Source organism: Suricata suricatta, chromosome 8 (assembly GCF_006229205.1).
Source record: "Suricata suricatta isolate VVHF042 chromosome 8, meerkat_22Aug2017_6uvM2_HiC, whole genome shotgun sequence".
Classification (NCBI taxonomy): Eukaryota; Metazoa; Chordata; class Mammalia; order Carnivora; family Herpestidae; genus Suricata; species Suricata suricatta.
The window spans coordinates 8,107,499-8,123,261 of NC_043707.1; the positions used below are offsets into that span (position 1 = coordinate 8,107,499).

Genomic DNA, 15,763 nt, shown 5'->3' on the forward strand with positions numbered 1-15,763 from the left:
CAAGATGGATTTAAAATTATTTAAAAATAATAATAGGATAATGTATTAAAAATAGGTCCGACTGCCTAAGTAACTTCAATTTCTTTTTAATTTTTTTACCACTTTTTATTTATTTTTGAGAAACAGAGCGTGAATTGGAAAGGGGCAGAGAGAGAGGGAGACACAGAATCCAAGGCAGGCTCCAGGCTCTGCGCTGTCAGAACAGATTCCGACGCGAGGCTCAAACTCACAAAACTGTGAGATCCTGACCTGAGCCAAAGTCGGAGGCTTAACCATCCACGCCACTCAGGCACCCCCTAAGGAACTTTATAAAAATACTGTAAGACCACTTAAGGAACTAGAGGATTAAATGCTGCAATTCAGTTTTTGTTAGTATTAAATAGGCATAAGATTGAAGGGAAAGTGTATCTGAGATGGGAATCCTACCTAAGACCTAAAATAATAATTTTTTTTAAAGGATTAGTTTATCGGAAGTTCTTATACCATTACATTTGCTAAAAAATGCTGCCGTGGTCTTATTTTGGTCTCTGGGTTAGAGAATTCCCTTCTTTCCTTCCTTAGAAGAAATATTTTTATCTCTGATCTTTCCATTTCCCCAAGGCCATAATCTAAAGAAGAGGATGTTTTCAGAAAACCAAGGAAATGTTAAGCGCATGAAAACTTCAGAGCAAATTAATGAAAATATTTGTGTAGCTCTGGAAAGGCAAACAGCATTTCTGGAACAGGTAAAATATCAGGGCTTATATATTTGCTTCAGAAACTTCTGAGTAATAAAAAATGGTAAAAGTTACTTGATGTGTATGTAGTACATGTTGTTACTTTCATTTGGTGCAAAGATGGTATCTGAAAACAGAATCAACACATGGGCGGTTTCAGGGAAAAGATCATTGTTTACGTTACCAGATCATCTCTAATTAATTGAAAATAGCTTTATGCAACCTAGAGAATCGTATGTAGGTAAAGTGCTGCAGTAGAAAGAGAATGGACGTTTTAGTCGTATTACCTAAATGTATTTGAAAGTCAGACATTGCATGACCTTAAGCTTTGCTGAATAATTCAGTCTCTCTTACACTAGTCATGGGGTTCTCAGATCTGCAGCTCTAGCTGTTTGTGAACCCACCACGTCATAGACTCCTACAACCCAGAAGTCTCCTCATAAAGGCCTGTTGCATTCAGGTTTACTTGCCCTGATTCCCAGGTTCACGCAGACAGGTTGCATTATCTGATCCTTTGCTGTACAGCATCGTCCAGTGCACATCGTCCAGCTTTCATTTGTGCCCCATTTCATTTCACTGTTCCACAGTTACCTGCGTCCAGTCAACTCTGAGTTGAAGTGTAATGAGCTTTAATTTTAATAAGTCCTGTAATGAGGACCTGCCTGAACGGTCATATTTTGCTGTTTTACTACCACTGGATTCGTTCAACTAAAAGTTGTCATGTGGTAGATGAATGTGTGTCAACTATAATGGAGCAAAAAGCCCCAAGCCAAACTATCCTGCTGTTTCAGAAACAAAAACACTACTGCTTTGTAAAACAGACCATTACAGTTACATGGTTACATTTTACATGAATATATAGTCACATGATAAATCAGTGGAAACCTTATTGAAAGACGCCTGCAGAGGCAGCATGAAAGCCAGTCAAAAGTTGTTCCCTCCCTACCTTGTTTTTTCCCTCCAGGAAGACCAAAGGAAACCCTAATAAAAAACTATGTATGTACATACTCTATTATTTGCAGAAAAGAGGTAGCACAAGTGTGGTAAGCATAGATCTAGCTTAAGAAAACAGGTTGGGATTCCAGCTCAGTCTTATTTCCAGTGCTTAGTAGCTGAATTTAGAAATAAGGTTTTTTTGTTTTGTTTTTTACTGTTTATTTTTGAGAAAGACTGAGTGCAGAGAGTGGTAGATAGAGAGGGAGACACAGAATCTGAAGTAGGTTCCAGACTCTGAGCTGTCAGAACAAAGCCCAAAGCAGGACTCAAACTCATGAGGGATGAGGGCATGATCTCAGTCAAAGTTGGACACTCAACTGACTGAACCACCCAGGTGCCCCTAGAAATAAGTTCTGATAGGGTCATACAAGGACGAAATTTAATCTTTGAGTTATTTTGGTTTCACTGGCAGGGAAAGAGTATAGTTTTCATTCATTACTATTATCTGTCTCACGAAATACTTGGTCTGAGTTTGACAGAGAAAATGGTCCTTCCAAGTGAGGTTTAAGGAATGCAGTCCGTTCTGTTTTCTCAATGCCACCACCACAAGTTTCTGGCACATTCTTCGGAGACATCTTGGGTTTTAGCTAATTACTACCTTTTTACCTAACTCTAATAGCTAGCTTTCCATCACTTGGTATCTTTTTTATTTATTTTTAAATTTACATCCAAATTCATTAGCATAGAGTGCAATAGTGATTCAGGAGTAGATTCCTTAAGCCCCTTACCCATGTAGCCTGTCCTCCCTCTACAATCCCTGCAGTGACTCTCTGTTCTCCATATTCAGGAGTCTCTTATGTGCTGTCCCTGTTTTTATATTCTTTTTGCTTCTCTTCCCTTGTGTTCATCTGTTTCATATCTTAAAGTCCTCATATGAGTGAAGTCATATGATGTTTCTCTTTCTCCAACTAACTTTACTTAGCATAATACGTTCCATTCACGTAGTTGCCAATGGCAAGATTTCATGCCTTTTGATTGCTGAGTAATACCCCATTGAATATATATACACCACATTTTTTTCATTCATTTATCAGTGGGCATTTGGGCTCTTTTCATACTTTGGCTATTGTTGATAGTGCTGTTAGAAATGTTGGGGTGCATGTGTCCCTTTGAAACGGCATACCTGTATCCCTTCATCACTTAATATTTTAATTCCCATCCAAACAATTAACTCTCTAAGCCATATCTATTTGTTTTTCTCGTTTGAATCCCAGTGGAATTAGGCCTACCATTCTGACATTGTTCTTCCCTGTGAGTGTCCCAGAGCTGTTGACTCTTCTCTCTTGAGATTCTATAAGGATCTTGGCCTCACTGATTTCAATTAAATTATTGAAGTGGAGGAGTTTTTCAAGTCCAAGTTATTCATCTACCCATAGATAAGTGGAGGTCCTCATCTTAGGAAGTTGAGGCAGATTGGAAATACATAATTGCCAGTCTTTCTCCAATCTTTAGGCTACCTTGGCTGCCAAATGCAAATGGTGCCCAGGATTTCCATCTGATTCCATAATTTTGAACACATTACCATCAGCAGAAGACATGAGGTATTTGGTGGAGGTTATTACATCTTCCTTCTTTATGAGAAACATCACCGCTAAATGAGAAAAAAATATCCATTTTAACCAAGAGTAATCACCTGTACGTGGGCAGTTAGTCCTTTTAAATAACCAAGTTTTAAGCGCCTGCCTCCATCTGAATGACGAGGAAAACTTACTTGTTTAAATTGTGGTGTTTAGTGAGCTCACTAATAGTTGAAGACTGTTGTTTTAGGCTACTCTTTTCTCACACTTATCTGTAAGAATTACTGTGGTGCCTGTTAATTAGACAGCTTTCCAGGCCTTTTTCCAAGAAGTTCTATTTGGTGGATTCAGGGTAGGCCCTGCGAATCTGTGATGTTAACAAACGTCCTGTAATGGTTCTTCGGTTCGCAAACACTGTGCGGCCTCCGTTTGTCAGCAAAACAGGATTTCCATATTCGAGACATTTAGATAGTTTCTCCAAGATTTATCTCAATATGAGCTTTACCCGTCGACCCCAGGCACTGAACTGGCAGGCATTTAGTAACCCTTAAAAACCACACACGGGGAACAGGTAACGCCGGTCAGTAAAAAGCGTATGTGTTTCTGAGCACTTATTTACCTAATATGCTTATTGTGAGCACTTAGTAGTTTGACCAAATACTTAAAAGTTTGAAAGCAAAAATGACAGCCGTGCCTAATGTTGAGAAAACCACTGAAGGGATGGTTAAGCAGGTGGATGATAATGTTGAAGAGTAATATTCAATGTGAGAGGAAAACCTTGGGAATAAGTAAAATATCAGAGTATCATCCAGATGATACCAGTATAAGAGAGTTAACGTCGAAGACTTGTGTTCCAAATTTGGACAACCAAGGGACAAGAATTTAGGGGAAAAATACAAATATTATCCATAAATACCTTAAGTGTGTCATGACAGGTCTTGTTATGAAAAGAGACTACTTACTGGGTTAGAAAGCAGCTTCTAGAGGGTTACAGATTCAAAACGCAGTGGATGTTTCTGAATATGTACGGCTGAAAAGAGCCGTTCATAACAGTGGGCATTGAGATTAATTATGCTCCCTGAAAACAGGCCATTCTGTTTTCTAAAAGTCAGCCAGGCAATGAAACACATTAGCGTTTCAAGCGAAAGCTACTACAGACTGTTAGGGTCGCGTGCTTTGTGCCAAACAGCACTAGTCACTACCTAATCGTCCCTGGCCTCTTTCAGTTTGAACAATAGGAGAGCCACCCCCTCAAAAAACCTATGCAAGTAAAGTGGATTATCTTGCATATTTATTTCCTTTACGTCAATTCACTGTTTCCTATTTTATGGAGCTCTTTCACTTATTAACTTTTCATATTATAAAAATCCGGTGAGCATCACTCACTCAACCTTGTATCCCCTACCCGTATGTGGACAAGGAAAATGAAGCTGAGAGAGAGATGCTGGGACTTCCCAAGGGTCATAGAGCTTGTTAATGGCTGCGTCAAGGCTCAGACTGTCATAATTTGCTTCATATCTACTACAGACCGACCGACCATGGTCACTGGGCTCCGGTTTTCAGATAAGTGGAGATCCTTTTTATGGAATACAGGGTTCAGTGATGCTTATTAAAAAATATAAATGGGAGATAGCCTTTTACCTCTCCTTTACTATGTAGTATGGAATTCAGTGGAAACTATAAGAAACTAAAATTAGCACTGGGAGAATAAATTTAGTTTTTTCTAACATATCCATATAGGGGTGTGTTTTGCTAAATTTGATATTCAAACTTCTATAAAACTTACTCATAGAGTAGTATACATATACACGTAAAAATATGGGGGGGAAGTGTATTTTATTGGTTACAGTAAATCCAGAAAAGAACAAAGCTGTTTTTAAGGAGTAGAAAATAAAATTGCTTTTAACTTTGACCCATGGGGTGTTTTGTTTTTTGTTGTTGTTGTTTTAATTCTAGGTCAAACTTTTGATTCGACAGGAGATCTATAGTATAAATTACAAACTATTTGATAACAAACTGAAAGAATTAACTGAACGCATCGGGGAGACACAGTGCAGGAATAAACATGAAGCCGTAGCTCATGAGCTCTTCGTAAGTTTCTGATTTCATTTGATTTAATTTGGAAGTAAGAATGTGCTGATGTTTCACATGTTGGGAAAGGGAAACAGTAAGGCAGACCCAGATCTGACTTTCGCCCGCAAGCTTCATGTCCTATACCACATATACTATACGAATTTTCTTTTTTTTTTTTAATTTTTTTAAATGTGTTTTACTTATCTTTGAGAGACAGAGACAGCACGAGCAGGGGCGGGTCAGAGAGAGAAGGAGACACAGAATCTGAAGCAGGCTCCAGGCTCCGAGCTGTCAGCACAGAGCCTGACGCGGGACTCGAACCCACGAACCGTGAGATCATGACCTGAGCCGAAGCCGGCTGCTTAACCGACTGAGCCACCCAGGCGCCCCATATGAATTTTCTTCTGAATAATTCTTGTGATACCATTTGCATGTAGTGTTGTGTATATTGGCCCTTGTGAGATACTTTGAGAAATATTATTCTGTTGTCAGTAATTTTGTGTCAATTGACAGACTTAATACATAGGTAGTTTCTTTTCATTCAAAATGTATTCTGTATTAGAGCCAGTACACCTATTTCTAACTGTTTTAGGGTTTTTGTTTTGTTCTGCTTTTCTAAGATTACTTGCCTGATTGGTGTCTGCACCAGCATCAGTTTTATTGCGGCTCAGCTAGAAGTTTGGTGTTTTATCTCCCGTTCTTAAATGGCATATCATTAAATCTTTGCTTCTATGAGAATTTCTCATTTATCTGAGTTGATACCTAAGTGTTATAAGACTACTTTGGCAAATACATCGTTTCCCCTGCACCTCTGTATGTTATTTAGTACTCTGGTTTCACATTCGTTTTCCTCCTTTTCTTCTAGGTAAAAATATCCAAACTTCAACGACGTATTAGAGTCGTACTGCAATCTCAAAAGAATTGCTTGGAACCAAATGTATTAACCAGTAATACAGCCCATAAGGTTGGTATAAACACATAGGGGTTTTCATTACGTCACTGACCCACATTCCTGGTAGTTGGGTTTTAAGAAAGGAAATGGCAGCTTTAAAGCCAATACATTGGTTTTTAGATTGTTCCTATGATGTTGTCTCTAGAGATGACACCCTCCAGAGTATCCTCCAAATGCCCTGTGTTATTTCTTTAATCTAGTGAGTGGAGAGGTACAAAGTAAAATAAAAATAAATAGTGAGTAGAAGGTGATTTGTGATTGCCTAGACTGCCCCATCTCCACTATTTTATCAGGATGAAGAATTTAAAACATACACTCCAGCAAAGTTGAAAGATTGTAATGGTGAACCTTTGTATACGAGGCACTTATATTCTACCTTTACTGTTTTAATATGTTGATTTGTGTCCCGTATCTGTCAATCCATTCATCTCCTAAGCCACCTTTATATTTGGTGCATTCTTAAATACTAATGTCGTTTGCATCAAAATACACTTGGCACTGTTCACTTCCAAATATTTCAGCAAGGGTACCATTGGAGTTTGGTATCTATTTATATTTTTTATATAAAATTTGAATCTAGTCTTCAGTGTGTACGTTCACTGAATTTTTTTCTTGTAGTGTCTTTATTTTCTTTGGTATCGTATTTATGCAAGCCAGCCCCAGTAAGGGAATTGGGAAGCATTCCCTCCCCTGTTTCCTGAAAGTTTGTGTAAAATTTTTATTACTTCCTTAAATGTTGGAGTGAATCCATCTCTGAAGACTCTCTGGGCAAAAGCTTTCTTTGTAGGCAGACTTCTTGAATTGCAGCTCCTTCATAGGTGTGGGGCAAGTCACATGTGTCTCTTTCGTCTCGTCTCAGTTTGTAAGTTACCTTCACAAGGAATGTGACCGTTTGGGCTAAGTTGTTGAATGTGTTGACAAATTATTGGCAAAACTTTCTTGTTTTTTTAATATTCGTAGGTCTGTAGTGATGTCCTCTGTTTCATTTCTGATACTGGTAGTTCGTGTTTTCTTTTTTTCTTGATCCATCTTGCTAGGGTTTTAAAAGTCTTATTAATTCTGGGTGCCTGGGTGGCTCAGTCAGTTGAGTGTCTGACTTCAGCTCGGGTCCTGATTTCACGGCTTGTGAGTTCAAGCCCTGCATCAAGCTCTGTGCTGACAGTTCAGAGGCTGGAGCCTGCCTTAGATTCTGTGTCTCCCTCTCTCTCTGCCCCTCCCCTGTTCACGCTCTGTCTCTTGGTCTTACTCTCAAAGGAGTGTTAAAAAAAAAAAAATCTTTTAATTCTCCATTACTTGTTTGTTTTCTTTTGTTGTTATTGCTTACAATTTCCTCCCCTTTATTTTGGATATAATTTTTTCTTTTGCCAGCTTAAGGGAGAAAGAACATTACTTTTTAGTCTTTTTTTCTACTAGAAAACCTTTAAAGCTATACATTTCCTTCTAAGCAGTGCTTTTCTAAGCATTTTCTAAGCACCTTCTCAGTGATTAGATATGGCACTTCTAAATACAGAGATTTTAATCTTTGATGTACTGTACTTTGATTTTCCATCAGTTGAAAATAATTTCTAACTTCCCTTGTATCATTTTTATTGATATCTACCGTAATTATTTTGATCAGAGAATGTACCATGTAAAATTTCAGTCTTGAGAGTTATCAACAGTTACTTTATAGTCCCAGATATGCTTTCCCATGAATATTTCATGAATATTCATTTTCCTGTGCATATTCCATGTACACTTGAATGCTGGGTGTAATGTTCAATAAATGTCACTTCTGTGTTAATGTTACCACAGTGGTTGATAGTGGTAACTAATGACATCCAGGCGCCCAGCAAACGCAGATATTTTAAGTACTGCAAGTTGTCTGGGCTCCTGAGTAGCTCAGTCGGCTAAGTGTCCAACTTCAGCTCAGGTCATAATTTCACATGAGTTCGAACCCCACGTCAAGCTCTGTGCTGTCAGAAAATGCTCTCTCTCTTTCCTTCCTTCTCTCTCTCTCTCTCAAAATAAATGAACTGAAAAAAAATACTGCAAGTTCTCAACCAAAGCATGTGCTACGTACTTTAGCTTCCATATTTTAAGCAAAACTCACCACCTGGAAGAACAAGTTGGAAGTGTGATTTATTTCTGGTTTTCACTTATTATTAGAAGTATAATGAAAGTAAAACTTTGCTTGTTAAAGTTTGTTTCTGAGTTCCTAAAACATAGTCTAGTAGAATAAAATGTTGTCTAAGTACTTCGATATTTTCTTTTCCACTCAAGCTAAAACGTTCATTTGTTACTATGATTTTTATTTCTTAGAAGTATTTTTTAAATTCATTTTGGCAGAAAAAATGCAATCATTGTCATTAGCCATTGAAATACGTGTAACTTAACGTATGTTTTGCCATATTCCTGAATATTTTGAGAACATTTTCCGAGTGCACATTTACCTATCACTTGTGGGAGAATACACTCTACTCTCTTTAACTGCTTGTCCCTCACCCAATTCACAGGTTACAAGTTCAGAGACGAAGCTGGACAAGAACCCAGAGTCCATCAGTAGTCCAAAAGAAAGAAAGACTTCTGTGAGCTCTGAACCTTCTGGCCCTTCAGAAAATGCGAGGGAAAAGATTAATTTATCGACAGAACACAATGCTGTTTCTGGAAGGTAGGCAGTTCCAAAACATGCGTATTTCTCTAAGTATGTGCTTGTAAACGTATGTTTCTCAGGCACAAAACCGCTCAGGTTGTTGGGTGCGCTCTTGTCTGTGGTGAAGGACTGGAATTGGTGACCCAGACCTTGCGTCCTTGTTGTTACGAAATAGGGGCACCTGACTGGCTCAGTCGTGGAGCATGTGACACTTGGGTGGTGGAGTCAAGCCCCGCGTTGGGGGTAGGGTTACTTAAAAAGGAAACAGTACCAAGTCTAGAATTGACTAGCGGGTTGGGTTTTCCGCTGTGGTCTTTTCCAGCTCTAGGGTGAGGATCAGAGTGGTCACTTGGCCACTCCCGTGGTTTGTGCTCTATACATGGAAAAGTCAAGGTCCTGTAAAACAGTGGCTTACAAAAGTTCCAGAAAAGAGTAAGGCTAGGAAGGTAAGAGTTGGGGAAAAGTGCCTAAAATGATTAGTTTCCTAGAGGTTGAAAGCAGTGTCGTGATAACTTGAAATTAGAGTGGACAGGCTAACTTACGTGTCTAAAGAAAGCATCCAAGACCCTGAACCCCTGATTTAGTCTAAAAGATTTGGGGCTGGTAGGGAAGAAATCATTTGGTTTAACAAAGAAACACGATTGTTGATTCTGGCCTAGATTGATGGTAGGAGGAGGGGCATTTTAATGAATTCCTTTCTTTGGTCTGGTGATTTGGAATAGTTTTGGAGCTTTATAATATTATTTATTTATTCTTTTTTTTAATGTAATACAATTTATTTTTTAACATATGCAATTATTTTCCGTCATTTACAATACAGTAGTTACAATGACACTCCAAACAGAAAAGCAAAGTAAAAAATCAAAACCCCCACTTCTATTTCATGTAATTAGACTTAGACAGACATTAGAAGGTTAGGTACCAACTAGTTAATCACCTAATTTCACAGCTATCTGAAGTGGCAGTTGTTGTATAGCAGCTTATCTATGATACATTCAAGATACATGATACAATTTATTACTTGCCCATAAGCTAAAACTCAGCCTGCTTTATTTATTGATTCTTAACATTACCTCCTTAAAATGTCCTAAGGTTTTACTTTTACATGTTAAATTATACTCCAGCTTTTAAAGAGAGACAAATATATAACCAAAAATAAATAAAGGATGGCCATTATTTGAAGAACAACACCCTTCCCCTCAAATAACTACGCCTAATGAAGGAGAAGCATCACAAATCTACACCATTTGCAGTAGATTCCTGGTATTTGGGAATTTATGCAGTTTTAACCCTTCAGAAGAGACCATAATATTCCATGATATCGAGGCCTTCATTTTAGTTTTGAGCCAGGAAGCTGCTATGAAGAAAGCATTTATTTAGTTTGTGAAGGCAGGAGTCCCATTTCAGTGAATCTTTGTTGTTACCTTTTTTTTTAAAATTTTTTTAAAAGTGTGTATTTTGAGCGAGACCAAGAAAGTGCAAGTGGGGGAAGGGCAGAAAGAGAGATAGAATCCCAGGCAAGCTCTGTGTACGTAGTCCATGCACAGAGCCAGACACGGGGCTAGAACCCACAAAACTGCCCGATCGTGACCTGAGGGGAAGTCGGCCACTTAACCAACTGAGCCACCCAGGCGCCCCTGTCATTACCACTTCTTAATGTGCGTGCCGAAACTCGTCAAGTGACTAGAAAGAAGAATGCTAGTGATAGGAGTTGACAAAAAAATACCTGCTTATGATTAAAAAACAAATTCCTGACAAACTTGGAATAGGGAGGTAGCGTCCTTAATCTGATAAAGAATATCTACAAAAGCCCTAAAACAGATTTGATAGTGAAATATTAGAAGTATTTCCTTTGAGATACAAAATAGAAGGATGCCTTGGGTCATCACTTTAACATTATACTGGATCTCTTGGCTAATGAAAGAAAAAGAAGTCAAAATGTAGAGGATATAAAAAGAAAAAAAATATTATTACTATCCTTGGATGATTGGGGTAGGTATGTAATGTAGGAAATGCACTGTAACTTACATATATATTACTAGGATTAACAAGAGGTTAGCAACATGGCCAATCTCAATGTATAAGACATCAATTATATTCCAGTATGCCTGTTACAATTAGGGAATTAAAAGATAGTTTTTAAAGATATTATACCAATACAGTAGCACCAAATATATCCATTAGCTAAGCTAGGAATACATTCAGTAAGACATGTAATAATGGAAGAAAATTAACAAAACTTTGTGAGATATTAAAGAAAAATGCAGTGGAGAGATGTCCTTCGTCTATGGGTTGCACAGCATTGTAGAATGTTTTCACTTTGGTTCAAATTAATTTATAGAGTGCGGTTTCAGTCAGTTCCCCAGTGTGTAATTTTATGGAACTTGACAAGATGATTTGATTCTAAAATGTGTGCATACATGCAGTGGATTAAGAGACACAAGATATCCATCACCTAGAAAAACAAAAAGGAAGGAATTTGCCCTCCGATGTCAGGACACTACTAACCTGCAGTAATGAAGATAATGTGACACTGACAGGTGACAGACAAATGAGCAGTGTGACAGAGAATCCGGAAACCTGTATTTGTGGTGGACAAGACGTGACACCTCAACTGGGAAATGATGGGCTTAGTAACTGGTGCACTTACTTCGCTATTCTCGTTGAGGGAAATATGAAAGAAATTGGATCCCTGTATCAGACTATACATAAAAGTCAATCTCATATGGATTAAGGAACTAAATATCTAAAGGAAAATTATAAAGCTTTTAGAAGGTACTATATAGAATGTCTCCATGGACTTCAAATAAGGAAAGATTTCTTAAGACACAAATACCTTTGCAATAAAATAAAAAAGTGATCACCCTAACATGTTTTTTGAATTTACCACATTAAATGTAGAAACTTCTTCTCTCGAGGCACTATAATTTGAGTGAGGAAAGCAGGCCACCAAGTTGGAGAAGACGTGGCAGCACAGAGACCCTTGTGAGAACTAGTACCCAGAGTATATGTTTCAAAGAACTTCAGTAAGTAAAAGCCAGATAACACAAAAGAAAAATGGGCAAAAGACTTGTAGTATATTTCACAAAAGAGGACTACCAGATGACCAATAAACATGTGAAAAGGTGCTTATCTTCATTAGTAATCAGGGAAATGCAAATTAAAGCCACAGTGCGATTCCATTTCATGTCCAGTAAGGAAGAGTAAAACATTTGAAAATCCAACAATACCAGATGTATTGGAGAGGTTCTGCAACAGAGGGAATTGATTTTTTTGTTAGAAGAGTAAATTGGTATAATGCTTTAGAAGAAATGTCCATTATCTAGAAATATTGAAGATCTGACTATCATTTGACCTCACAGTCCTATCCTTTGAAACATGCCCTTTAAATGTGCAATAGGATGCTTAACTGACTGAGCCACCTAGGTGCCCCGTTTTGTCTTTATATTTAAAGCATATTTTAACATGGGTATTAAATTGTAGGTAGTTCTTTCCTTTCAGAACTTTCAAGATGTCATGTATCTTCTGACTTCTGTCATTTCTGTTGAAAAGTTAGCTTCAGTCTTACTGTTGCTTCTTTCAAGATCATGGCTATATTTCTGCTTTTAAGATACTCTACTTAGCTTTGGTTTTCATTAGTGTAACTGTGATGCTAGTTGTGGGGATTTGGGTTCAGTGTTTGTTTTGTTTTTTAATTAATTTTGTTGGTGCTCACAGTTTTTCATGAATCTGGTTTTATGTCTTCCGTTATCTTTGGGAAAATCTTGGCCATTATCTCTTCAGATACTCCTTGAGCACCATTCCATCTTTTCTCCCCTCCGCTATTCCAATTACTTGCTTCTCGGTAGGCGCCATGTCTTCTGTTCTCCATGTTTCAGTCTGGATATTTCCTATTGACCTGTTTTCCAGTTTATTAATCTTCTCTTTAGCTGGAGCCTGCTTGGGTTCCCTCTCTCTCCCTCTCTGCTCCTTCCCCACTTGTATGCTTGCTCTCTCTCTCAAAAATAAACAAACATTTTTAAAAAACAGCCATCATTGGTGTCAGTCAGTAGAATTTTATAAAAGCCCCGTATCTTTAAATGGTCAGGGAATACCAGTCGTTAGTGTGCAGATACACAGATTAAATTCTCAGGGTAAGTATTAGCAGTTCATATACACACACAAACACACACACACTTTTTAACATTTATATACACACACATTTCTATATTTAATTTTTAAAAATAGTTAATTGACATAATTCCCAAAAACTGTACAAAAGATAAATGTATAGCTTGGCACATTTTGACAAAATAAAAACATTTTGTAAATGTTTCCTGGGTCAAACCAGTGACATCCAATCTGCCTCATGCTCCCTCCTAGTCCCCAGTTTGGTTTCCACCTTTATAGAAGTGGAGTCAGACGCGGGGAGCACTTTGGTGTCCTGCGTCTTCTGTCCAGCATTATATGTTGTGAGGTTCCCCCGTGGCCTTGCTGAGCGGCAGTGGTGCGCTCATTCTTTCTCCTGTATCGTGCTCATCCCTTAAGTATACCGCCATTTACCTATTCACAGCTGTGTAACTGCTGCTGCTGTTTTTCTCTCCGTTTCTGGTCCTTGGATTCTGTCTTTTGGCACACTTGATAACTTCTGAAAAAGTGGTGAGGCTCTAGAATAAACGCTGGCACAGGGTTTGTTCTGTCCTCTGGCAGAGTCGAGCCTGGTCACTTAAGCTACGCGGAGTGGCGTACATTGAGGCTTGTGAATGTGGCAAGGCTCCTGCGTCTGGTTGACTCAGCCTCTTAAGACATAGCCTTCCATTTTGTTTTGTATGGAATGAACATATGTGAAACTTAAAAAATAATTTAATAAAAAACACAGCAGACATAGCCCTCCATGGATTCCCGGCTGAAAGCTTGGAGTGTTCATTAGGGTCCCTCTACCTTGGTGGGTCTCAAATTGTAATCTTTACTGCCTCGGCCCAATGAAAAAGCCAAAGATTCCACTCTGCTTTCTAAAGTCTTTCTGCTTGGTTTCTTGGACTCCTAAATTGCACTATACTGTATTTGATATGCTAGAGCAGCAAGTAAAAGCATTTAAAAATGAGAAATACTTGGCTGCTTAGGTGATGCTGAGGAGCATGTGACTCATTTATATTTATATTTATATTTATAAATAAATACATTTAAAATAAAAAACTAGAAATATTTTACAATGTTAAGTGAAGACTTTTGAGATTGATCAGAGATTTTGACTATAGTGTAATGAACACCTGAAAAGAAGTGCTTATAGTTAAGCAACAAAATACAGTTCTCAGTCTTCCAACCGTATGATGACTATTACTAATAGAGAAAATACATACAAAACAGTTTTGTTAGAGACCAAAAGTGGATAGAATAAAATATTCTTGATAAAATTTAGATCTAAACATTTGTTTTTATTTACCAAACTTAGAAATGATGGCTATTAAACTCTCTTACTGATAAATTTGATTGGGAAAAAATTATTGAATTAAATATGCTTTAAAATGTACATTTAAACCAATTGATTTACCAAAATTAAAATGATTGTGTAGGAAATGTCTGCTTTTGCCCATGGAGTATTAGTTACTACACAAAGTATTCTTTTGTTGTCAACCAATAGAAAACAGAACTAAAACAGAGAAAAAAGTGTGTTCAGACATCATTCAACAAGGAGCATAAGACTCTGTTCCCTGGGAAAAGGGCAGCACCTGAAATGCACCCTACATTGTTCAAGCTTCCTGCTCAGAGGCATTGCGCACGTTCAAAGATGGGCAGGAAGAGCCCAAACAACCTAGAGGTCTTGCTACCTTTATCTATTTTTTACATGTTTCTTTATTACTTATTTTGAGAGAGTGAGTGAGCAGGGGAGGGTCAGAGACAGAGGGGGAGAGAGAGAGAATCCCAAGTAGGCTCCATGCTGTCAGCACAGAGCCCGACGTGGGGCTCAGTCTCACAGACTGTGAGATCATGACCTGAGCTGAAACCAAGAGCCGGACGCTTAATCTGCTGAGCCACCCAGGTGCCCCTGAGGTCTTACTACATTTAGATCAGAGACTGGGGAGTCTGAGTTGGATAAAACTGTGAGGCAGAAGAGTGACGAACAGAAATTGTATTAAGATAGACGTCTGATGGCTTACAAAGGAAACCTCTAGAGTCCCTGGCTGAGTACAGATCTGTGTGTACGAAGGATGAAACTTCAAGAAGCTGGGAAAAGAACCGTTGAAAAGAAGAAGACCAAGGATTTCTTGGGTATTGTACAGAGTATCAACATTTTGCTTTCCCACTGGCTATAATGAAGAAACTTATAATATGAACAACAGGTAGAGTCTTTAGGTGGGCGTAGCTACAGTGAGGCTGACTTAGTCCTAAAGTCTGCAGTGGGCCCAGTCCCAAAAAGCTAAAAGGACACCAAGGAAGAAACTAATCCTGAGTATTTCACTGCATGCTGGAATGAAGTCCAGCGTTCTTTCAAAGAATGAAACATCATCCATCATTCAACAGTATAAATTTTACAATGTCTGGCATCTTTACCAGGGATGCAAAGTAGCAAAAAATCTAATTGATGGCAAGGAGAAAGCTGAAATGATAGAAACAGACTTAGAAAACAATGTGTTTGATGGACAACATGAAACAGCTATTATCAGTATATAAAGGAAAATGGAAGATGTAAAAAACAAAAATGAAAAAAATACTCAGGTTGAACTTGTAGAGGTGAAACAGACAGTAACTGAAGAGTACGTGGATTGCGATTAACAACAGAAGAGATAATTACTGATTTTTAAAAAAAATTTTTAATGCTTTTTATTTATTTTTGAGAGACAGAGACAGTGCGAGCGGGGGAGGGTCAGAGAGAGAGGAAGATACAGAATCTGAAGCA

The 15,763-nt window shown here is 38.1% G+C and overlaps 1 protein-coding gene across 3 annotated transcripts in view; it reads left to right on the top strand.

Moving 5' to 3' along the window:
- Positions 1 to 15,763, top strand: part of ATF7IP2 (activating transcription factor 7 interacting protein 2) — a 43,700-nt gene that overhangs the window by 14,694 nt on the left and 13,243 nt on the right. For 2 of the 3 annotated variants that reach the window (XM_029947206.1, XM_029947207.1), the window contains exons 3-7: positions 601 to 725; positions 5,186 to 5,320; positions 6,168 to 6,266; positions 8,750 to 8,904; positions 11,805 to 11,912. In XM_029947206.1, coding sequence (XP_029803066.1) covers positions 601 to 725; positions 5,186 to 5,320; positions 6,168 to 6,266; positions 8,750 to 8,904; positions 11,805 to 11,912 — 622 coding nt within the window. The remainder of the gene's footprint in view (positions 1 to 600; positions 726 to 5,185; positions 5,321 to 6,167; positions 6,267 to 8,749; positions 8,905 to 11,804; positions 11,913 to 15,763) is intronic. The other variant, XM_029947208.1, reaches the window with a different exon arrangement.